The sequence below is a fragment of the Chenopodium quinoa genome, unplaced genomic scaffold, assembly GCF_001683475.1.
Source record: "Chenopodium quinoa cultivar QQ74 unplaced genomic scaffold, ASM168347v1, whole genome shotgun sequence".
Taxonomy (NCBI): Eukaryota; Viridiplantae; Streptophyta; class Magnoliopsida; order Caryophyllales; family Amaranthaceae; genus Chenopodium; species Chenopodium quinoa.
Window position 1 is genome coordinate 573,541 of NW_018743850.1, and position 26,487 is coordinate 600,027.

General features: G+C 32.7%; 2 protein-coding genes across 3 annotated transcripts; one reads left to right on the forward strand and one right to left on the reverse strand.

Annotated features, from left to right (window-relative positions):
* The first annotated feature begins 8,305 nt into the window (after positions 1 to 8,305).
* Positions 8,306 to 12,905, forward strand: LOC110685801 (epoxide hydrolase 4-like). The gene is made up of 4 exons (XM_021862327.1): positions 8,306 to 9,181; positions 11,778 to 11,867; positions 12,286 to 12,353; positions 12,483 to 12,905. The coding sequence occupies exons 1-4, from the start codon at positions 8,525 to 8,527 to the stop codon at positions 12,619 to 12,621; spliced, it is 954 nt and encodes a 317-aa protein (XP_021718019.1). The 5' UTR covers positions 8,306 to 8,524; the 3' UTR covers positions 12,622 to 12,905.
* On the reverse strand, positions 12,810 to 17,832 carry LOC110685800 (sugar transporter ERD6-like 6). 2 transcript variants are annotated; one of them, XM_021862325.1, is made up of 18 exons: positions 17,282 to 17,825; positions 17,123 to 17,185; positions 16,901 to 16,990; positions 16,624 to 16,683; positions 16,445 to 16,510; positions 16,285 to 16,350; positions 16,075 to 16,150; positions 15,517 to 15,581; positions 15,342 to 15,434; positions 15,168 to 15,248; positions 14,985 to 15,069; positions 14,750 to 14,796; positions 14,597 to 14,659; positions 14,456 to 14,515; positions 13,890 to 13,955; positions 13,749 to 13,808; positions 13,367 to 13,481; positions 12,810 to 13,160 (listed from the first exon to the last, which is right to left on the reverse strand). In XM_021862325.1, the coding sequence occupies exons 1-18, from the start codon at positions 17,507 to 17,509 to the stop codon at positions 13,048 to 13,050; spliced, it is 1,497 nt and encodes a 498-aa protein (XP_021718017.1). In that variant the 5' UTR covers positions 17,510 to 17,825; the 3' UTR covers positions 12,810 to 13,047. The 2 variants fall into 2 exon arrangements, with proteins under 2 accessions (XP_021718017.1, XP_021718018.1); XM_021862326.1 differs by lacking the exons at positions 12,810 to 13,160; positions 13,367 to 13,481 and adding an exon at positions 13,490 to 13,619 and having other exon boundaries at positions 17,282 to 17,832.
* Positions 17,833 to 26,487: the final 8,655 nt, after the last annotated feature.

Consider the following 26,487-nt stretch of genomic DNA (forward strand, 5'->3'; position numbering starts at 1 on the left):
TTTCCTCTCTCTCTCCTCCATTGAAGCGTACTCGAAATTCTCCATTGAAGGAGCTTCTGAGCTTTCTCTCAGCACTTTCCTCAAACTCCTTCTATCTCCTACGATCTCCTTCTTTATGACCGCCACTTTCCCTTTCCTTTCTTTTCTCTTTCGATCTCCTTCTCTGATCCTTCTCTGTCCGAAATCGCCGTCATTAGAACCAAGCACAACCACCATCGTCGCCGCTGTCAATTTTTCCTTCTTTCTATTTCCCCTCTTCGTTCTTTCTGTTTCTCCTCTTCCTTCTTATCTCTCTCTTCTCTCTCCTCTCTCCTTAAACAAACCCTAATCTACTGAAGAAATAGACCTTGAACGACTTGTTGCCCCCCTTCGAAAACCGACGTCAATTTGAACCAAGGACAACCATCATCGCCGCCGCCGTCTATTTCTTGAATCTACAATATTGAAGGTTAAATTAGGGTTTCTGGGTGCGTCTATTTTGAATCAATACGATGTGCATGCTTCTTCAACAACAACAAATTCGAATCAATTTCGAACCAAAAATCAGAAATTCGAGGTTAGGGTTTCTAGATTATTTAGCTTGCGTTATATTTCGGTCTTTTGGTCCAATTATTCATGTTAAATGCTTTGAAATTTTGGGTTTAATTGATGTAACATTGTTCGAAATTTGTTGAAGATGGATGGAGAAACTGATACCAACAACAATGGAGGTAACAACGCTTTCAATGAATATAAGAAGCTTGCTCCTGATCAAGCTACTCAAATCAATCTCAAGGTTAAAGGTCAGGTAATTATTTTAATTTTTTTTGGTGATTCTTTTGATTTTTCTGTCAATTTTATTTTGCTTTTTTAGGATTTTTGTGTCAATTTTGTATTTTCTTAGGTTAATGGATTTTTGTGTTAATTTTCTGTGAAATTGTTGCTGGTTTGGATGATCCAATGAAATTAATTATGCGATTTTGATGTTTTTGAATCATTTTATGACAATGCATGCATATTTAAAAAGAGTGTTAATGTTGTGGAAATTGATTCTGAGCTGTGGTGTCTGGACTTAATACAATTTAAAATTCTATTTTTATTGTTGAGTAATTGTCATGCAAGAAGAATTTTCTGGTTTGTACAACTTTTGTTCTTTTGATTGTAGTATCTGTATTATGGTTCTGTAGGAACTTGAAGTGCATCTAATGTCCAGTCACACACATACACACACACACACACACACACACACACACCAATTCTACCCGCTTCAAGTCATGTTGCTAATTTACCAGTTTGAAGGCTCGGGATATACAACCTTGGCTGCTTATTTTTGTTTTCTTTTTACCCTTGTACGTATGCAATGAGATTAAAGTCGTTCAAATTTCTCTGCAACTGCGTGTTTGATGGTTTTTTGTTTAAAATAATATTGAATTAATTTGACTTTTTAATTTTTTTCACAGGTGTTTTGGTCAAAGTTGTTTTGAAAGTCTGCTTTTATGGCTTCTTCCCATATCAGAATCAGTTAGTTTTATTGGAAACATGCAGTCTTTAAACAATTCCGGGATCAGTTGTCAAGAAACTGCATTCCAATGTGGGCTATGTGGCTGAACTTGTTGAAGGATCTAGAGATAAGGCACAAAAAAATGGTAAAGAATGGGCCTGAGATAGTTGTGTTTTTTCTTATGCAACATTACTCTCTTCTGTTGTGGTTGTTTTTAGGTCATATTACAGTATAAGATTAATTGATTAAGGATTCCTACTTGAATTTTTCTTTAGATGTTAAGAGAAAGGATTCTAGTAGTTTGTTATTTCTGTGTGATCTTTTTTTTTTTTTGGCTCTATAAGAATTAGAGCATCAAGATATAACTGAGGAGAATCAGAAAGAAAATGATAAGAAGATGCACACTTAGTTTCACGAGAATAGCTAGCACAGCAAAACAGCCAGCGCAGCAAAAAGGACCAACAACAACAGAATCACCAGCAGAACCAGCAAGGTTACAGCATATATAGATGTTAAAGTGCTGGTTGATTGTAATGTATTACAACCTTTTTTTTAATGCAATTATGTAACTTTATATATATGTTAGTGTTTCTATATCAATTTAAGTGAAAAAATGCAAAAAAAAATAAAAAAAAATGGGGCATTTTTGGCCCCAGTTTTGAAATAGAACCGGTGCAATTTATTTTTTTGGGTCATTTTTCGCACCGAATCACAGCAAGAACCGGTGCAAAATCTAAGAATTGGCACTGGTTTTGAACCGGTGCGAAATCTTCTGGTTTTTGGCATCCTTCAAATATGGACCGGTTCAAAACGGTGCTAAATGGGGGTTTTGAACCGGTGCTCATTACCACTTTTCGCCTAGTGTTTATCTATACTTTATCATATATTAAAAAGCGTTCTTAAAAACGTTTTTTGTGCCACGTGGCCTCCTCGCCACGTCATCTTTCTATTATGAGCATATTCTAATGAAAAATGTTTATCATTAGATTTGAACTCCCGACCAAAATATGTAGTAGAAGTTTTACCATCTAATCTATTGAATAATAATGCTTTTATACTCGACTCAAAAATAGATATATGGATTGGAGATATGAACATTTAATAACTGCCATTTTTTTTAATAAATTACCGATTTTATTATGTCCTTATTTTAATTATATTATATTATATATAAGAAGGACATGTTTATATAATTAGTCAATAGTTGTTCTTAAAGGTTTTATAAAAAATTATTATAAATAAACAAATAATGAATTAATAAATAGTAGTAATAAATAAAATGAACCAAATCTATTTAATTACAAGTATTCAAAGTAACAACTCGATACATCGCTCGGATCACACACTAGTTTTATATTAAAGGAATCCCGTGGATTGGTAAATAAAAAATTTAGAATGCCTTATTAATTAAGTCTTTTCTAAATGATCGATGATTAAGCTATGTGGTAAGTTGGATACGGTGGGACCAAGTTATTAGAGGGTTTATTCCCAAGTTTCATTCTGAACAACGAAGATTACATATTAAAATGATTTAAAACACTAAACTACGAGACACGTGGGATATGCATAGGGATTAACTTGCATGCATGCAAAAATTTGGCTCGAAATGGTTAGCGTCTAGAGAAATGGTTGGTGAATGGTGACAATGATGATGCTACAATGCTTCATACATTAACATTCCTAAAAAGAAACAAGAAACAACTGTAAATTGAATCTCTTCTTCTACTTTTCTCTTTCCTTCTAAAAAGGGTGTTGGAGGGTTTGGTCTACTAGGCATTGTTCTTGGTGTTGAAGGATCTTCCTTGGCCACCTATATACTCTAAAGTATCATTATTTACTACTTGGTCTTTGTTTGAGGAAAAGTGATCCTACATAGTTCATCCATTCAAAATGAAAACTTATGCAATTTATTGTTGGTTTTACAACATGACACATATTCTCACAATACTCGCATATACTTTGTCTAATATAAGCGTTCACATAGGGTTCATTCTATTCATCAAATTTTCACTTACGTGAACTTATGAATTGAACTAATTTCTTCTTAGAATTTTTTATTATTAGTAAGTATCAAAATGTTATTTATATAGAAATATAAGATGTATATGGGAAAAAAGATTATTGATTTGTATTACAAAGAAACATCATGTGTCTAAGATTTCAAAGTCCATTTTATAAAATTTTTTTTTGATTGAGATTATGATACGGAAAATCAGTCAAGTTGATATTAAATGTGCTATATATCTTCTAATTTTTTTGGATGAATTAAGTTTATCTAATTACAATATTATACAAAGATATTTCACCGATTAAATTTAAATGGTCTTCACACTACAAGAAATACTTGAAGTTGCTAAAAAGAAAAGTGAGATGGAATATTGGTAAATAGTATTGATCATAAGTAGCATGCAAGGAACATATAGTAACATGCTTTAGCGTGAAAAGGAGGGCAATGATAAGAAAGAGGGGAGAATGAGTAAAACCCTCGAATTGTCTCCTATGAAAGACATTCCCCAATATTTATCCCCAGAATAGTTTAGGTCTCGCTTTTGTAGTACAATTCGATTTGGATGGCAATATAAAGCCACAAAAACAAAAACTAAGCTCGAAAAAAGAAAAAGGAAATAAAAACTAAGTGGATTTAATTTTACGGTCAAGGCGACGGCACCTCGCAAATAGTGCACGAAAATTAAATTTGTATCTTCGCTCATTCCCCTATTAGGAATTGGGTAATGGGGTTTAGGTGCCGGCTTTTTAACACTCTTAGGACCACTGCCGTATACTACAATCATTGTCTTTGTTTTCCGATTATATTGCTTCATTCTATAACCCATTTTATAACTTTATTGCTCTATATGTTTTTTTTTTTTTTTTTCTTTTCCTCTCAAATAATGTAGCTTGTGCATGAAAAGCTATGATAGTCGATAGGTGATCCGTGAACGGATTTAAGGTTGTACAAGAGGTGGCAAATTAACTCGCAATGTTATAAGGCTAACGACGGGTTGGATTGAGTTAAGGCTCACTGGTTTTGTGTCTGAACATAATGGATTTGTAATTATTTCAAGAATTACAATCGTAGTATGGCATATGGCTTGACCCTTTATCGATGACAATCAATTTTCTTTAAGTTTTGGGTTCTTGTATGTAAATTTGGCAACCTCGTGTAAGATTGGACCATCTATAAGGCAAATACAATTAATTCTCACCTTGATCAAGTTAAAATGTCCAATTAATTAAGACTTATTATATTATTTACCTAGAGTTTTACTAGGGATGATAATTGATTCGGGTGGGTGGGGTCTTAAAAGTCAAAGAATTTAATTATTACTCACTTACTCAGTTACACTTATTTGATTTAGCAGTTCTTGGATCCAAACCTAATTATTCCTAAAAACCTAGCTTAAAAATAATCCGTTCTAGATTTTGATTCGTATAAGCATGATGATTCAAGCTCGAATCAAACCTGATTCGACTTGACTTTACCGAACCCGACTCAATGACCCGAATAGACACCATTTATATCTACCTGTTATTATTGTCGGATGAGAAGCAAAACTCTGCTCCATTGGCCCAGATAAAGTCCTGGTGGACAATATGTATTTCCCACGGTCTCCAACACATGTACATTAGCACAGAGGCCTGGAGCATGGATAAAAAGCTACAAAATTCGTCAGAAAACACTTGGGCCTTTCTCATGACAAAAGAGGCCCAGATATCAACTAAAATAACACGGACATCATTGAAGCCCAAAGGCCAAAACCATGCTCTAAATACTTACGCTAAAAGTTTAACAAATTTTCCTAACGACAATCTCATAGTATTTTTTTTACTATTAATGAATAATAATTTAGAATTTAGAATTGGGGAAAAAAAAACACAATGTTTTACTCATCTACTAACCATTACTAAAACAAAATATTGCTGACATCATCTCTTTTCAAAACTATGTACGTGTCGCTTTCTTATGAAATTTTTTCCCGCCTAAAACCATTGATGATATCATTTTTTTGTGATTTTTTTTTCTAATGAAAGGATTTTTTTTTTCTTTTGTGTGATATTTCGTAAACAAGCTAATTAAGTTATTTCAGCAACTTTAATCTAGAAAACCGAAGTATAGTAAACTGAATGACAACTATATTCCTTTCTTTTGATTTAAAAATCTATCATTCCATCTCCTCAATTTCTTAACACTAATATTCAAACGTCCAGAAATTTCCTAAAATATTCAAATTGTATTTCTTTTAAAAAATCTCCTTCCAATGAATTTAAGAAAAATTTGAAAAGATTCATTATATATACGAGTTTTATACTATAATTTTTTTTTATTAAAACTGTGCATCGAACGGAGATAATCTAGTTTTTTAATATTTAAAAAATCAATCTATTTAAAAAAAGTCCTGCGATAAATCGTTATATTGTCTTTTCAAATGAGGTTCTACTTATAATATCAATTCAGTATATTTCTTTACTTTCTAAAAGTCTAAATTCCAAATTATATACGTAGTATTTCGTATTAATCTGTGTAACTAGACAATTTAACGAAATCTATTCAAGGAAGTATCAATCATGATTAATTACCCAATAATCCATTATAAAAAAAAGAAAGAAAGTTCCTAAGAAGTTATGAATTTTGACAAAGGGGAGATTGCTTGTAAGATCGGGTAGTGTACAATTCTAGGCAAACGACTTACTTGTAACTATAATTCAGGTAACTCGCACTCATCTTCTGCGACCACTTGTTAGGTAAAGAGGGTCCAGGGATTAGGAAGCACAGTTGATCGGTATCTAAACAACTTCCCACATTTGTTTTTTTTGGTGTGCTTTGAGACAACATTGTCAATATATCAAACTTCTTTATCAACAGTCAACACTTGCGACTTTCAGGGAACGATAACTTAATTATCTCGAACGATAACAAGCTGTCATAATGTGACAATTAAATTTAAATAAAAGGTACTGTAGACTTCTGGTGATTAATTAGTGAGCTAATTATGTAAAATTTAATTTCATACATGTTTTGGGACCGAAATGTAATCATCATAAATAGTAGGTATGCAATCAACAGTTCATATACAATTAAATCAAAACTTAACTATTAATTAGATTCACTTGGTTATGTATAGAAAATAATACTCGTAGGGATTTAAAAAAATTACGGAATACTTCCAATTGTGCTAAATTAAAAATCAGGTCTATCTTTCTAATAAAGATGATTATTGTTCCATCATATCACATTGCTACTTTAGATCATCCCCATTTTTTTTTTTTTTTTTTTTTAGGGACATCCTCGGATAATTAATCACCTTACAATTTTACAAATAATGTTCCACATGTTTTGTTTTGTTATCTCCAAAAGGGAAATTTAAAATAAATAACATAAAAAGTATATATATTACAACAGTGCGTTTTGTATGCGACTGGTCACACCACGTACCACGTGACCGCTTGTAAAAGAATAAAGTATGAGTAATTCCCATAACACTGAATGAGTAACCCTGTAACACTGACCGAATTTCCCCTATAACACTAACAAAGTACTCTATAATCTCTATCTCTATGGTGTAGCCAGCCACATATAACAGTTGATTATATTACAATGTGTACAAATTGAGTTTTGCAAGCTATTGTATTCCTAATCATGGTATAGTTTAACCTTAATCAGTAATCATGGTAGTTTAACTCAATAATAGAAGTTTAATTCTCAATTACTGCACTTTAACTTGGGTCGCTCATCTTAATATTAGAGGTAAGAACCCCATAGATCGATCACGATAAGCAATGAAAATCGATTTTCGTACAAGAAATTATGATATTAGGATGCTGACAACTTCCTACTACAAAACGAAAAATCTACATACAAATCGATCTACAGTACAATTGGGTCAATTAACTTAGCTATAATTACATTACCAATCACTTAATGCTCTCCTCAAATTAACAAACTGCAACTTAACTACGGAATACTTCTGTACTTAATATTACAAGTATATATTACCATATTCACAAGAAATCTCACTCTTATAGTCTTATTTAAAATAGAAACGTATTACACTTACACTCAACATATGTGATGCATACTCGTAATTTCTCTATTTCTTTCACGCTCTCATTATATTTCATGTGATGTTGGTCTTTACCCCATAATCAATGTACTTTCGTATGTTTCAATCAAAATTTAGTTCTTATACGTTGAGTATTAATTAGAATAATTACTAATAAACCTGTCTCATTTATCAAACCTTTAATAAAATATGCATGATTAAATCAATCTAAGTTTGACTTAGTGAAAAGGAGAACACCTTTCAACCCTCAAGGTTGGGAGTTTAAGTCCAACCACTAGAGATACTTTAGAGGAAGGATCCCTTATTAACACATTCTTTTATAATTTATCAGTAGTATCTAATTAAGAAAAACATAGTCATATATGTGGATTTTGTTTAATTTGTCCCAATTTATAAATTCAAAATACCAATTTTCATACTCTATAATTTTTACTAAAATATAATTAGGATACTAATGTTATAAAATGATGTGCAGTTCGATTAAAAAAGAACGGAACAATTATTTACTTCTTGGATATCAATAGCCAAAAATCCCCACAAAAATCGTTGAATTGCGCCAGCACTTACGCGGTCAGTGGAAACGGGACATCGGCACCAAACTTCTATCTACACCATCTGAACTTGACCAATTAGCAGCTAAACTAACTATTCATACCATATTTTATAGTCATTCTATAATAATACAAGTATATACCATATTATAAGAAATCTCTAATACTAGTATAAACTTCTTTTCAACTCTCAAATCAATCAAATTCTCTTACATAAGTTACTATATACTCCTAGTACATGCCTTAAATACTTCCATGTTATAAATCAACTCACATTTTTAGATAACAACTCATCACCAAACTCCCCACAATTCCTTAATCTGTTACACGTAAGTTTTACAACTAACCCTTTATAATAAGCCTCAACTCTCCCCCTTTTGCTTTTCATTTCTGTCTTCTAGTAACTTTGCTTGTTAATTCTCTACACCATAATGGTGAACCTGGTGGAAGCCCAAAAGCCTCTCCTCCACGGCCTAATGAAAATGGCTGGTATCCGGCCAACAACCGTGGAGCTTGAGCCCGCGGGAACCTCTATGTCATTCTGGGTTCCTGCGGAGACTCTACCAAAACCAAACAAAAAGAAAAAACCTAGTAATAAACAACCCTTGAAGCCGAAACCCGTGGTAGTCCTTATCCACGGGTTCGCGGCCGAGGGTATTGTAACGTGGCAATTTCAAGTAGGAGCTCTCTCTAAGGAATATTCTGTCTACGTGCCTGACCTCCTATTCTTTGGGAAGTCATGCACTGGTAATACAGACAGGTCTCCGACGTTTCAGGCGGAGTGTCTGGCGGCGGCGTTGGCGAAGCTGGGTGTTACTAGGTGCACTCTTGTAGGGTTTAGTTACGGTGGGATGGTTGCGTTTAAGCTGGCGGAGTTGTGGCCGGACCTTGTGGAGGCGGTGGTGGTGTCGGGTTCGATCTTGGCTATGACGGAGTCGATCAGTGAGGCGGAGTTGAATAGGATGGGGTTTAAGTCATCGTCGGAGTTGCTGTTGCCGACGTCGGTGAAGGGTTTGAAAACTTTGCTTAAGATTGCAACTCATAAGAAGTTGTGGTTTCCTGATCGCTTGCACAAGGATTACCTTGAGGTAACTTAACTTCAACTCTTAGCTACTTAGCCTTTTTCCTATTACAATTATATTCAAAGGATTCGAACTTTTGATCCCATGTTTTATATGCCATCTCAGAATTTTAACCTACTAATTTAGTTGATATTCCTCGACTATTGTGCTCTATGCTGTATAATAGGGTTTAATCTGGAATATAATTCGTCTTAGTGAAAATCAAAGTTAAATGTATTATTTAAGCTTCCAATATAAGAAATCAATTGTATATATAATTTTAAAAGCTTAAAACACTAGCTAATTTGATCCTTATGTACAAAAAAAAGTATATAAGAAAATATAAACAATGCTCTTATGGTTGGAGCAATATAATACTTCATTTACGCACATTTACCTCCACCTCTTTTTTAGATAAATGCATACCTACGTAGTTTTATTTATTTCTTTTTATTTTAGAAGCCCATTATGAATTTATGATATATATTAATTTTAGAATATGTGTATAGTCGTCATAGCATGATTAAATAAGGGTTGGTAATCTTAGTAACAAATATTACACAGATCTTTTATTCTTTTTAGAGTCTGATCGGAAGGTCACCAATAGAGTAGGAAGATTGATATAAGTACACATAAAATGACAATCATCCAACCTATTGGATAAGAATCGATTAAACTCTTAATTTAACCTCTCACAATTATTACGTATTTCCAATAAAAACAATTGATCACTTGATCTAATTCATTTCATAATTCGTCCTTTCTATTTTTGCTGATGTGAGGAATGAGGGGTTGTTAGGGGTGGGTGATTAAAGTGTTTAATTAGGTGAATCAGGTGTTCAGCAAGAGCCAAATTAGAAACATGCTTTAAGGATTGCAATCAACATTTTTACCCTACAAATATGGGATAATGTGCATTTATATCGATGCAAATGTCATATTCTCAAATAATGTCATAGCCAAATACATAAGAGCCCTTAAATTCAATCACCTACTTTTTGAATATTACACCCTCCTTTTTGTTATACATGTCACCATCATTCTTTCATCATTAGCATTACGTTGCTACCTTCCCAGGCCAATTAAATACGGAGTATAAGCTAGGAAGCACGGACACTTAGTCCAATAGCCGTGTCGTGTCGGACACCGACACTCGTTCGACACACAACGGACACACATAAAAATTCATCCGGTTTTTTTAATATATTTAGACACTTTGAGACGAATCGTATCCTACTATGATTCGATCCGGTTTGCATTTTGATATGTCACCTCATCTTTTTAACTTTTTTAATTAGAAAGTTAAGGTAAAGTATGAAAGAAAAAGGTAAGAGTTATATATGAGCGCCTTCAAAATACATTTCATAGCACATTATTGTATGTGAATTAGGAAAATATTATTTAGCTACGGTAAATGACCTGTTTTAAGGTTAATTATTTAGTATTTTGTTGAATAAGTTGTCAAAATCTCGTTTTTTTATATATTATTTGTCTTGTTATTTGCCGTACCCGTGTCCCCTATTTTAGGATTGCCGTTTTGCCGTGTCCGTATCGTACCCGTGTCTGTGTCCATGTCCGTATAGGTGCAACCTAGAGTATAAGGGCCTCTTTAAATTTTGATTTACGATGTGTAATAATTAAACACGTTTATTATTATTATTATAATAATAATTATTATTATTATTCATTTATTTTTTTTTATTATTATTATGGAGTAATTTTTTATTTTATTCTTTTATCTAGCTGTTCAACTAATAACTACAGTACATCTACTTGTTTTAGAGGGTCAAATTAAAGAGTAAGGGCCAAATCGAGATATTAAATTATATAATTTACTAAATTCGTCATATGAGAAGGAAGGAGTATTAGAAAACATTATGCATACTTTAGAACATTAAATTTTTACTTATGGGACCATGGTTTTACTTAAAGTTTTAGGTCAAAAGAAGTTTAGTTCCTTTAAGACAAAAAAATAAAAGTTAAAAAAAAAAGAGAAAAAAAAAAATACACCATACTTCATAATATTAAAAGTCTGGTACTATGATGTGCATGTGATGCATGGTAGGTCGAGTCAAATATTGAGAACCGAAGGAGTACATACAATCATTGATGCATGGTAATAGATTGGTAGAGTTAATAAAAGTGAATGGCTTAGTTGGGTAGTACCGTAGTACATTGAGATTTGAAACTTGTTGTACTTCTAGTTAATTAATTGGTTGATTGATTGTAAAAGTACTCAGTAAGTTTTTTTTTTTTTTAAATATATTCTGATATCTTATATCTCTAACACAAGTGAATATTTTATCTCTTTTTACTAATATTCTAATTCAGAATTTTATGTTTTTTATAATCTCCGCTCTAAGAGAAGGAAGCTAAGCAATAATAACATAAAAAAGATTATTGCTCATATCAATCTATAAAAAAATTGATATATTGACATTTACAAGATTCAAATTTAATTACAAGGTCTTTAAATTTCTGAAAATGAGGGGTAGGGTTTGAATTACACTATTCTATTCATATGTAAATTTAATGCTTACTTGCATCAAAAGATATGTTTTGAGTGTATTAATGTGGTTGTGTGCAGCATCTTACTATTAGAAATTGAAAATGACATTGACAGGTGATGTTTACCAATAGAAAGGAGAGAAGTGAACTCCTTGAGGCTTTGGTCATTGCCAAACAAAACCCTGATATCCCTAACTTTACACAGGTCTCGCTCTTTCTCCTACTATGTTTTTCTTCATTTAGTACTCTTTTTGTCTTTGAATAATTTTCACGCTTTGGTTTGACAACATTAAGGGAACTAATCATAAAACTTCGCAATAAAAGTAGAATAAAAAAGGATTGAAAGATAATACACCTCTAGTGAGATCAAACAAAACAAATTAGATGAAATGTACGTTGATATTAATTGTGTTATAATATGGTCGTTTTCACTTCTAAAGAAGTTTTAAAAAGTATTTTGAGATGTCCGAACTTTCCAAATAAAAAGAGTTTGAAAATTATTTTGAAACGGAGAGAATTTTTGTTTGTTTATAAAATTAAATACGTCTCCTGCATACCATAAGTTATAAACTGATGACATATGCTCCTATGTACCTTCTAATTTTTGCTGGTTTTGTACACAGAAAATCCATCTTTTATGGGGAGAGAATGATCAGATTTTCACGATGGAGATTGCGCAGCAAATGAAAGAGTATGTTCTACATTTTGTTGTCTAATCTTGTTAATATTGGATGTTATTGTTGACGAATATGAGTACCTATCAGTATAATGTCCAAGAAACTAAGATACTGTGCATGTATGTGCCTGATGATATCTGCAGGAAACTTGGAGACAAAGCGTCGTATGAAGGCATAAAGAAGGCAGGTCATCTGGTTCACCTGGAAAGACCTTGTGTGTACAATCGATGTCTCAAGCGATTCTTGGCTTCTGTGTATGCTGATGGAGTCGATCATAAGTAAGATTACTACCTTCGTCCAGATTCAGCTGTTACATAACTAATTCAAAACACACTATTTCAATGTAACTAGCTATTTTTGGACAGAGCATTTCCTTATCGCAAGCCCTCAATTTGTAGAATTAGATGTGTGATTAGATCACACACACCAAAAAAAGAAAAAAAAAATTCCAATTTGTGTTGTTCCAGATCTGAATAATGATATATATTAGCGCATATAATGCGTATTGTTTGTACAACAATCAACAAATGAATGAAATGAAATGAACATGTAACATTGTTGTCCCAGTACAGGATCAAAATTTCTCACAACAGTCGTTTTTCAGTATATACTGGAGGAATGCAAAACTTTTTTCCCTTCCTCTGTCTTTTCTGTATGCTGCAAACTCATGAAATGCTGAGTGAAAATAGGGATAACCACAACCTGCTTCTATCTGAAGTATGCTTGAATTTCCTCTAGCGTTTTTCCTTTTGTCTCTGGAAGCCATGCTGCCACAAAGATTACAGTAAAAGCAGCAAAAAATGTGTAGATGGTAAAGGTTCCTGCAAATAATAGGAAAATTAGGAATTATCCTGAGATAAAAATGCTAGAGCAAGATGAATCCGATGCTTAGGCTTTTATGCACTCAGAGCTTTCATAGAAGAAGATACTTAAAAATCGATATGATCAGTAATAATATTCAGTTTAGTAAAAATCAGGTAAATTGAACAATGGCATAATGATCATAAAGACGAGGAAAAAGAATCACCTCCGCTACTCCAACCAAGCAGCAAGTTTGCAGTCATTGTGATACCCCATGAAGTCAGAAAGTTTGCCATTGTTGCTACACTCCCAGCGAGGCCTTTTATGCTTGTTGGAAGAATCTAGTCAAGTCCAACGGAAGGCAAAACATGAAAAATTCAGTTCATTCTTGCAATAAAAATGGACATTCTCGACAGGTTATACTGTTGTACAACTCCAAATGCATCAGAAAATGAAAATTTAGCAGCTACTTCACAAGCCTACGACATCAAGGTCAAAGAGATCAGAAGGACTCAGAACAAGTTGAAAATACGAAAATATGGAACCAACTATAGATTAAAACCTTCCGTATCGTATGGAATGGTTTAAGCATTAGTTCAATGGCATACCTCAGACATAATAAGCCAGGGAATGGGCCCCATTCCCAAAGAAAAGAAAACCACCATAGCCTGCACAAATAAAAGAGGCCTTAAATATTTCGTTTTTTCTTTATTTAAGTTGAGGGTATGGAGTTTGAGCCAGAAGCATACCACAAGGCCTATGACAGAGAGTATGCTTAACGTGTTGTGGAAACCTGAGTCTTTTGGTAAGATATCCTGCCAACAATATAGAGAGTAGGAGGCATTACACAGACGGCAAATTTCAAGGAATTTTTATTTATTGCTAAACTTGATCAGCTTATCAGTATTTTTTTTTTTTTTTTTTTTTTTTTTTTTTTTTTTTTTGCTTTATAAAAGGATTCAATATCAGAAAGATGAGTAATATCATGCACCATGATAGGTAAATTAGTATGATTAACAACATAAATTGTAGTCCTGGAAAAGGATCTTTCTCCCCACTTGGGGCAGCAGGCTACATTTTGCTGTGAGCATAAACAGGATAGGCGTTTACTAGAAGTCTAGAACCAATCATGTATGGCTCTAACTGATTGGATCGAACTGGATTTAAGCAGAAGTTACTGACCCGGACCTATTCTATATAGCACTCAACTCCATCACGCATGGACCTAAATGTAAAGGCTGGCCTGGCTCATGATCGGCTCAAGTATTTATATGTATGCAAATGCAAAATGAAGTAAGCCATACTGATTACTGACCTCGAGAAAAAATGCAACTGAGACGAGGAGGAGGCTAACAGTCATTCCAACTGAAGATACCTGTTATGATTCAAGGCTGTCAATTCTAATTACATGCATGTATATAACCACACCAAATTCAATTATATATCAACAACATACTATTAGCAGAGCCCTGCGGCCAGCCCTGTCCATCAGCCAAGTGGCAACTCCAGTAGCAACTACCTGTTTGTTTTCCCAGAAAGATGAAAGTTTGAGTTTACAGTTTGCCATTAATCATCAGAATTAATAAGTAAGGAACTCAGATCTAGTTACCTGAATGCTTCCTAGACCAAATGTGGCAGCAGCACCCTCAGAGATACCTGTCCAATTTGTGGTATATTAGAGAATACCATACCGATATATAAATGAAGCTTATAGTACATGTTTCAGGACATATTAGCCTCCACATTTCCAAATATTTTTGAGATTGGATAATTTTTCTGCTTCAACATGTTTGATACATCTTGCAGGATTTAAAGTTCAAATGCAGTCACCAACTGTTTCTAACCTGCCTTTTCGAAAATGGTGCGGGAATAGAACAGAATCCCGTTGATACCACAGAGTTGCTGAAGCAAAAGCAAACCGATTCCCAGCTGCAGCACATTAGCATAGCATTAGAGGAGAGATTTCGAACGTCTTAGGAGGTTAGTAACGAAAAAATAAAACCATAGTCTTAAACAAACCGTTCTACCATCAATGGGAACCAATATCTTTTCCTCTTGAGGTGTGAGATGCTAATTGTTGTTCTTTTGCGGGATGATGCCACAGATTTCTGCATTACAGCACATTGAGTAAGAACTCACTACAATTAAATAAACATATTTATTAACTTGGAAAAAGAACTAAAGTAACTTAAGCTGATTACTTTGATTTCATTCATTTCAACAGAAATATCTGTATCAAATCCTCTCAGAACTTGCAAAGATGCTTCACATTCTTCCATCATTCCCATTTTCGCCTGAGAAAGTCAGGAAACAAAAGTTATATGTGATACATCAGAACAAAGATATTTAATATACAGCCATATTGATGGCTTTTACCAGCCAGCGAGGAGATTCAGGTACGAAAAATAGCCCAGGAATCAACGCAGCACAAGGCAAAATTCCTGCAACATATGAGGATTAGGATTCAGAATAGCTTAAATAATGATGATAGAATGCAGTCCTTCGAGGGAGAAGTGATGCTATAAGTTTGGAAGAAACCAGCTTCCTAGATGGATAAACTGCAATAATAAGGAAAATTATTCTGTATTACAATGTCATGGAAGGTCTACATTAGAGAAGTGGTCACATTGTCCTAGGTCACAGATTTGAATCACACAAACAGCTTCTCATCAAGGCAGAGGTAGGAATTTGCAGAATTGATGTCTCCCTTTAAGATCTGGTCTGTAATGAGATACTCGTGTACTGCGATCTATGATTTTCTGAAAATTCCATCAATCTAAATCCATAGGCTGTAAGTCTATATAGGAGGTTTACCTTACTGGCTCTAATCTCAGCATTAACACTATATTTTTATATTAATATCAAATGTGTTAACATTTTGCTACATCAATCATCTAGAGTAGTAAGCATAAAGTATACATAAAAATAGCATACCAATAATTGCAAGTGCTCTCCATTCAACAAAAATTCCCAGTAGGTAAACAAGCATTATGCCAATGGTAACAGCGAGCTGAAATTGAAATAGATTGTTCAACTAATCAGTCTTAAGTACTTAGCTTTGGATTAGTAATTGTAAGAAGACATGGTAATCATCATTAATGATACAAATGATCAGCTAAAATCGTAGTAAAACCAGAAAATCACCTGGTTCACTGATCCAAGCATTCCCCTCATGTTTTGAGGTGCTATTTCGGCTATATAAACAGGCACCTAATACACAAAAAAGATCATTACAGAACTTCTCAAACATCATATACAAAGTCAATTCGACAACTATGAATCTCTGATGACTGAAAGGCTTTACCGTATAGGAAATAATGCCAACACCAAAACCTTCCAGCAGCCGTCCCATGTATAGAAACGAGATATCCTACAGTAAGCGCAACAGTAGGATGCAGACATAAAAAAAAAAAGATGTATATGAGCATCAGGACAGACAAAGACTAGGCAAATAGCACAATGCTTATGCAATTGCACACTTACTCTCGCAAATGACACAACAAGCCATCCAATTATATTTGGGATTGAAGCAATCATCAGTGACTGTAATCAAAACCAGAACATCACAATCAGAAACTTACATTACAGTACAACAAACATTCATAAAAATTGAAATTTTCGTATCGTATAAGACACCTAGTAATTGGTGGCAATGACACAATTCACACAAATACCATAGTTACAAACCATACAATAATAATTAAAAATTATGCAGCACCAACAAATTACATGTTTTGAAAAAAAAATAAAAAAATCATACCCCTTTGCGTCCAATGTATTCAGAAATCTGGCCACTAGCAATTGCCCCCACCATTGCTCCCACATTTGCCAATGATCCAAACAAGGAGAACTGTCACCTCAATCAATATTAACCAAATTAAATCATTAAGCTTCATTCTAAGTAAATTAACCTTACACGTCCCGTCATTGATTCATCAACGTACTCTCAAACCAATCATCGATTAAAAAAAAACATTCGCACCTCGGAGACTTTAAGGTCAAGATCCTTCATGATGGCAGATTGTGTTGGTGATGAATACCCACACTACAATCATAGAAAAAAAAAAAAAAAATCCCAAATCAACAAATTAAAAAAAAAAAAATAAAACAATCAAAGAAAAAAAAAAGTAAGAAAATTTACAGTGAAACCAAATTGAATGGGACCAAGAGCAACAACAAGAACACAAAAAACAATGGAAATGGCGGATTCACTCATATTAGCAATGGACCCAAAAATACTTGATTGTCTTGAACCCATCATCAAACTTCCACCACTACTAATCGGATCTTTCCCGGTTGATCCACCCATCCGATACCAACTACCCGTATGAAGAAACGGTTTCTTCAGCTCCGCATCGCTGCCGCTCATTTTTTTCGATTTTTTTAAAAAAAATTAATTTTATTGGATCAAACAAAAAAAATCAGAGAGAAATGAAAATGAGAAGAACACAAATTATGGCAGTAGATCTATTGTTCCAAAATGGTATAATTTCGCCTATTTAGTTGTTGGCGCCAATGTTTGTTGTTTTGTTTATTTTTAATGTTAGTTTATTCAAGGCAGACAAAATGGAGGTCCAATATTTTTTTGGCAATGTGATTATTCTAATTTGGTTTTGATCCACCCTGTATTGATTTTGATTGAGATATATAATATGGTTTGTTTATTTATTATAACTATCTCTTTGTAGAGAAGAGGTCAAGACGGCAAATCAAACATCTTGTCTTTAGAAATGTTTCATTCATTAACGTCTCAATGGGAATTATTGTGCAATGTGAGAATAAAGGTATAAGATCATATCTCGTGATGGTAGTGATTGTAACTTTACATCTGAACAGGTAATATAACGTTTTTATATCGAGGTAATACTCTGTAGCATAGTTGGTGTGCAATATAATTGTTGTTTCGTTTAGACTAAAGGACGACAAACAAAGTATTTATTTAAAAGGTTATACGAACTTGTAAAGTAATGATACCAATGTAATTTAGTGAATTTTTTACGTTTTAAGGACTATATTTTGACAACAAAAAAGGGTTGAAGTATATGCTTAGCTTTTGCTAATTGAGTCTTGACCGTGACATGATTGTGAACTAGAGGAAGGGTTGTGCACAAATGCTAAATCCATGACTTAGCTTGGTGGTTCATGTGAATGGTGGTCCATCATTGATCTCCAAGCTTTTTGAAATTTTGTTCGTGAGGAACTTATGGTTGTGTGATTGTCCTCTTTCCTCCAATCCCTTTCTTTCCTATTGGGAATAAAAGCCACAAGAAATAGATAGATTTATTGTTTATTTATCAACAAAAGTCAAAGGGTGTTGTGATCCCGATAAGGTTATTCCCATGGTTCTTGTATCAATACATTTAACTTTATATGTAATGTTTATTTTTTTTTAAAAAATAGTAAGAAAATTTGTCAAAGTTATTGTATTTTTTTAAAGGTAAGAAGAAAAAACATTAGAAGACCCTACTCATGAGGGAAATTCCTAATGTGTAAAAAAATGTACAAAAAAAAAAAAAAGAATGAGTCACAGTTATTGTATTGATAGTATGTACAAAGTCAAAGTCAAGTAATTATTTGAAATTGCGGGAGTAGCATATACCAAATACTCAATTTCATATCAAGTTAAATCTCAAGAAGATGAAAATAAGCTCATGTTTTTTTTTTTTAAAAAATAAAGAGGATTTAAACAACTCGCGAGTATAAATTACATAAATTGGTTAACACGGGATAAATAGAGTACATAACTCTCAATTTCGTTAACGTGAAACAACTCACAAATGTCGAGCAATGTCAATTCAATACCCTCCCTCTCAAATAATCGCATATCTATGAATGTTCTAAAAATTCTTATAGCTAAGTTAAAAGATAAGGAGTGGGAATACGTGTTGGGCTTCATTAAGCCAGCCACCATATATAAATGTATTCCTATATACGGTATGTTTTTATGTCTATACGTAATTGATCGTAATGCATGGAAGTGATGGTACAATCATTTATAAAGTAAGGTCACTTTCTTCGTGAATTCGGCAGATCAATGGATCCCAAACCTGGAATAAAAATCATAAAATATATATTTCCATTTAACAGTCAAACTACTACGGAGTATAAAGCTAAAATCTTTCTGAAAAGGCATATCATCTTATAAATATTGTGACGCCCTTTACAATTTATAGTTGTTGAAAAAGAATGTGTTGTTTAGATTGCCACGTATTCAATTATAAAGCGTCACATTTTGATTTTTATATATGATAAATTTTTATCGTTCACTTTTAATCCTATATATAAAATGAAGGGGTTTTGAGTGATAAATTTCACTTTCTCAAAATACCCCTTTCAACTTTTTTTTTTAAAAAAATAAAAATAAAAAAGAACTACCATTCTTAAAAAAAAAAAAAAAAAATACAAATTCCCATCTTTTCTTTTTAAATTTTTTTTTTAGGAAAGTCAAATTTTATATTTAGCCTACATAACATCATCAACATATTTTTTTTAATAACATATTTTTGTTATTATATTTTTTCAACAATTTTTAAGCCCACTAATATTTTTTAATTAGGATTAAGGAGATAATATCGTGAAAAAAAAAATCCAGCTTCATAGATTACTTATATTGCACATGCATGTATTGTAAGCGTCTCTTAGCTTGGGTAAATAATACCCAAAAATCATTACTCCGAAATAATTCCGAATTGAATCATAGCAAAGCGGAGGCAAAACTTCGCGGTCTTTATATACCCCTATTTTCAACATTTTTCTACTCCTACTCTCATTTTCCAAAATCAAATTTCGAACCGAAATCCATCTTTCCCTCTCATCCTCTCTCCACTGCGCATGTTTCTCTCTCTACAAGCTCAATACTCCGGCAAAAATGGTGATTTTCTTTCTCCTCTTTCCAATGATCTCCTTTGTTGTTCTCACTGCATTGCTGTTTTCCAGAATTTTCTGAGTTCTTCTTATGCTTCTCATTTTGATGTAGGTTGTCGCGCAAAAGGTGAAGGAAGCTGAGATGACGGAGCAAGAATCTCTTCCACTAGTAAAATTTCTCCCATAATCTCAATTTTCAACTCAATCGAAGATGAATTTCGCTAAATCGTTTTGCAACGTTTCATTCAGTAGCTCGATCGTTTGAATTTTGTGTTTGAACGCTATAATTTAGCTTCAGCTTTTTGTACATTGCCTATTTTCCTTGGATTAGGGCTTTGTTTTCGTGAAATTTTCTTCCCACAGGCCTAGAGGCGTGTGCACCATGCTAGGTGGCTTGGTGCATACAGATTTTTAATTTTATTTTTTTTTAAAAAAATAATCGGAATGAACATATAGTTGTTTTGTAATGAATATATAGTTGTTTTGTAAAGAACACATAACTATTTTATAATGAACATCCATTTTTATGTTCTTTTTGTATATCTAATGAATATACGTAATATTAATAAAGAACATGATAATATAATGTAATAAACATTATTTTTATTCAACCATCATAATCTAAAGACAAAATTTAAAGAACATTTCAAAATAAACAATGAATATTATGTCACAAATAAAAGTACATTATACTGACAATCAAAGAACATATAGATAAAGAACATTATTTAACAGTATGTTCTTTTCACTCGAGATATATATGTTCATTATATTTTAATAGTATGTTTTTTTCATTGTAACTATATATTCATTACATTTATATAATATGTTCATTCCGTTTTATAGAATATGAAAAAGAATTTTTTACTATATTTTAATGTACTTTGTATTATTCGTATCTACAACTTTTTCTGAATTTGTCTATTTGCTTGCTTTCTTCTTCCGAAATGTAATAATTGGTCGGTCTTCTTCAAGAACTTCATTTTGTTTCTCATTGCAACACCAAAACCACATAAATCACAAATTAATTCCCAAAAAACCAAAAAATATAACCAAAAATTACAATTTTCAACCAAATTTATAAAAAGACAAACACTCGAACTCAAAATAAGCAAGTATGAATGTCGAATTTAGTCTTACCTTTCGTTTATGTCTGTCATCTGGAACAAATTTGGACTCAAAATATCGAATTGTTTGAAATTTTGCTTAGGTTTTGAGGAATTTAAATGGGTTTGAAGTTTTTTTTGGAGAGAGAAAACGATCTTTTGGTAAAAAATTAACTGAAATGATTTGTAATTAATGTATGGTGAAAAAATTAATACTACTTATCTATTTCCTTTTATAAAAATCGATGCACAAAAATCTTATGTACATTATAAATGAACACTATGTTCTTTTATATGTCCATGTACATCCCGTCTGTTTTTTAAAAACAAAACTCATTGCGTTTTATTCTTAGACCCATGTCGTTTTGGAGCGTATGCACGATGCGGATGGTGCATACGCCTCCACAAGCCACAGATTGTTGTTTTCGTTGAGATGATCAAATTTATGTTCATCCTGTGTTTATTGTGTTATCGGCTGGAATTTTTGGGATTATTCATCAGTTTGATTTTGTTGTTATTCGACTAATTGTAATCTTTCTCCAGTAAACTCCTCCATATTTTCAAGCTCATCATCTATCAAGCTTGCATTTGGGCAATAATTTTCTCTGTGTTTCCTTCTTTTGTTCTTTGATCCTATCTGCAATAATCATTTTCACCGCCGCCCAACATGTATGAAGAAGAGCATAGTCGAGCGATTATAGCGTATGTTGCTATACGCAACACTATTCAACATCAAATCAACATTGTTCAAAATCTGGAACAAGAGCTTGATGATCTTATCGCTCGCTGCTTACAACGAAGCATTAGTCAATTTTCACAATAAATCTCATAATGCTGAACCGGATCTTAATGCTTGGCGAGCAAATGAACATCTATCCAACCCACACCGACTTCGAATTCTTGAATTTGGTTCAAGAATCCAAGAAGCAAATCAGCATGCTGCTGCCGTCGGAGAGGTGCGAGTCCTACACTACGATACGATGTTTGCCGCACACGTGTTTGGGGTGAATTCATATACACTGCAAAAACCATACAATAAGTTAAGATAAGTAGTGGGACTACATGTCGGGCTTCATTAAGCCAGCCACCATATATATATATATATATGAAAAGATGATTGATTTAATATGAAAAAAATAATATAAAAATTGTGAATAATATAATATCTACTCCGTATCAATACATATTATTATTTATGTGTCAATGATGTGAAATTTTATATACATATATATATATTTAATTTCGCGTAATCTGTTAATTTATAAATAATTTTATATAATTTGTTTATGTTATTTGAAGTCACTTATAAAAAATGCTAGATTCGCCATTATTGCTACCTAAGAAGCAAACTAATATAAAGCTATAATCTTTCAAGAAAAGTATATCATCTTATAAATATTGTGACGCTCTTTATAAGTTACACGTTGTTGACAGACAATGTGGTGCTAAGATTGCCACGTATTACTTTATATATAATACTTTGTTTCATATTGATTGTTAAATATTGATATAATTCTTTTATTCACTTTTAGTTATAATAATATGATCGAGAAAAAAAAATCTATATTTATAATCAAACTATTCAACTAAAATTAAATAGAAGAATTAATATTTTGACACAAATTTCAACAAAAGTAACAAAAAATTAAACAAATAAAAAAAGGCTTAAAACAAAAAATTATGAGAAATGATGATGTTGTAATATATGGCAATTAATATGGAAATTGTAAAAGCAATATTTATATAGATATATATATAAAAAGGAAAAAAAAAGCTGTAAATTAGTGGCTTTGGCCTGCCATTGAAAATAACTTGCAAATCGTTCATGCATGGACACGATATAACATGCATACGAGAGTATATTCTATGTATGGATATAATAAAGTCAAAATTGATGCTGATAACTTGACTAATAGTTATTTGAAGAAAATAAACTTTTACTGCATTTTTGATAAAGATAAGGATAAAGTGTTGATTTTGTGAGGAGCCAGTGATTATTTGAAATTTTATAGTAGGGTGCTATATAAGCGATCCTCATAAGGCCATAAGTCAATAACCCCAAAACATTTCATTAATGTGAGTAGGTTTCTAAGTTACTAATGGAAGAGAATAAGAAGAAAGAAGAAGAGAGGTCTTACATGATGAAAAGAGCCTCGTTTATTTACTAGCCAAGGATGACTTGCCTAGCCTTATGCCCTTATAGAGGGTGTACCTACGCGGTGCGTGCTCCTGCTTGTTAGGCATTAGGAGTCGTCTTTAGCTACGTTGACGGACTCTTTTCTCTTCATGCTTGTCCTTCTTTTCTTGTTTATAAATTATAGTAGGGAAATGCACAAGAAATTTGTGTGTCAAGACTTTATACTATGCATGTTGTGCTATAAAATAGACATTCCCATATTTATGAACGTATGGTTTGTGTAAGAGCAAAGATTCCTTGTGCACATATTTAAATGAGGTTTTGTCCTATAATTATATGACAATATAAGATAAGAGCTAAGCCTATAATTTTATAAATATAAAAACTTCCTCTTTTATAAGTAATTTTCTACCTATGTAGAATAATACACACTGAACTTTCATTCACTCACATTGAGTATTCACTCACCCCCTTAAACTTTGTATCATGGCCGGTTCACTATTACATTATTTTCATAATTAGTATAATAATACATTAATATGTAGCATTTTACTATGTGAATACTTGCATGAAAACTCAACAATATTGTACATTTATACGTAATGTTCCCATCAAGAAAAAAATAATAATTACAGAGCATACATATGTATGTGATGTACTACTTCATTCTTTTTTATTTGACTAGTTCCATTTTATCATATTTGCCAATGCATTAGATAATTAGTATCTTTATTGCCAGCGAGTAAAAACTATTTTAAATAAAATCAATACTATGTTTTTACTTCCTTGTATACTTGTATACATCACAATAAAACAATTTGAAAAAAAAAGACGTGAGAATGGATCAAAGTCAAATAGGGAAAAAAAAGGTGTTTCTTGTCAAAAAAATAAAATAAAAAGAAGTTCAAAATATGGAGTATGCTCAAGCTCAACAGTCAATTCTTCACTTTTAAAGTTTTTAGGGTTTTTCCACCTAATAACCCTGCGGTATTCACTTTTTCAAGCTGTGCTCCCCCTTTGCAGACCTCCACACTGTAACCTCAAGGTACATTAAGTGACTATGCTATAACCTTGGCGTTAACCTTCCGTTAGCTGTTGCCATTAGTGGGGTCCACTTTACACCTCATAATTTTTTTTCTCAATTTGCGTGCTAAAAAATGTTTCGTTAGAGGTTTTAAGGATCATTTTAACCCTTAAGATTCCAAATTGAGCTCGAATTTGACAAAAAAATAACATAGAAGTCCCGTTTTGTGAATTCGGATTTTCGCAGTTAAAATTAGAATTCACAAAACAGGGCTTTTACTTTTTTTTTTGTGTCAAATCCGAGCTCAATTTGAAACTTAAGGAACAAAGTGACCTCTAAAACCTTTAACGGGATATTTTTCAGTACGCAAATCGAGAAAAAAAGTTAAACAAAATGCAAAGTGAGTCCCACTAACGGTGACCATTAACGGTAGGATAACGTCAAGGTCACTATTAAGACATAATTGTAAGTTGAAGGTTACAATGTGTAATTTTCAAAAGGAGGGGGCACAAGTTAGAAAAGTCAATACTTCAGAGTTATAGTGTAGAATTTCCCAAGTTCTTACAATACGTCTTTGTTGTTCAGGCGTGGGCTTACTATCGTTTAATATAAAGAAATCCAGAATCACAACTCTTGGGTGATATTACTTGGGCTTAGTTACAGTCATAGTAGTTGGAGTCTGCAGTTTTTAGCATATTTGATCCAATCATAAAACCACTGTCCATCCTACACCCAAAAGTCCGGACCTTTTGATTTCCCTCCTCTTGATAATGAGCCCAAATACCTAATGTAAAATAAGAGCTATTATCAGTTACACTTCCTTTGTGATATACAAGTAAGATATTTAAAAGTTGTAAATAATATATAAAGACGTAATATGTGTTATCTCTAATCATTATCAATTCAATTTTACTTAGATGTGTTATCTCGGAGCATATTCAAATTCTAAGCTTGCAACTATTCACAATGATCGCGATTATTATTAGACAATTATCACTGTAAGGGGTCTCATTCCCAATAATAAATTTGAAAACACGAAGATTGTTCCCTTCTCTTTAGGCAATTAAAATGAGTACGATTTTGTAAAGCAAGATTATTTGACCAAATCATCGCAGCTTAATTAGTAGAAGGTGGCTCCCACTTGACCATAATCGGTGGATAATATTAGAAGATTGTGGTCTTGAATACTTTGGTTTTCTACGGGGGTACCCACAATTTTGATGGAGTATAGAATAATGTTTCTATATTGCCCCATTGATTGGGAGAACATGTAGAGTAGATAGGTTGAGATTTTCTTTTGGGAAGACAATAACATTTCTTCCTTTCTCAGATACCCTTAGTCACAAAGTGTCCCAAATCCGAATCATATCAATGATTAACCAATCCAACTTCAAAGTCTAAATCTTAGTGTAACTTATACAAGAATACAAAGTAAACCTACGTACATAGTAGTATTTCAAGGTTTTTGACCTCTTGTAAACCTCAAGACAATAAATGGCATACTTTGTGCCTTTGTTCTGTTCGTCTCTTAAATATTGCCTCGTCTGATATTTAATTTCACCTTATTATGAGTTATATGAAATGAGTAGATATGTATTGTATATTTGTTGTTAAATATCAATGCATTTATGCATGTGTGAGGAGGAGGTGAACAAAGTAGACAAAAATAATAAAAACCATGGTAGTAATGTTTATCCAATAACTCATGTCAGAATAACTCATGTATTGTATATTTGTTGTTAAATATCAGATCTAACGTGTTTGTTAAGTTGTGCATAGAAAGAACAAGTTATGCTTGGAACAAGATACAAGGAACCAGAACAATGACAAGTATATGTATATAAGGAAACTGAGCAATATATGATAAGCAATAGAAGGAACAAGAGCAAAGATGAGTTATGGTTGATAAGCATTATGATGGCGAAGGAACCATGAAGGTAACTATGTAAATAGGTGTTTGCATATGTTGGCTTCATGAGGTAAGTATATATCCTGTGTATACATGAGTTGTGCATGTGTAGGAGTATATACGTGGCTTTAAGTTTAATTAGTTCTCTCACTTGAAGTTTGTTTATGACAAACAAACTTCAATCTAATGTTCTCTTAAGTGTTTATGTGAAGAGAGGAACTGACTTAGGTGAAGTCAATGGGTTGGAACATAGAAGACTTCAAGAGAAACAAGAGAGAATGAATGAACCTAAAGCATATTCTCTCAC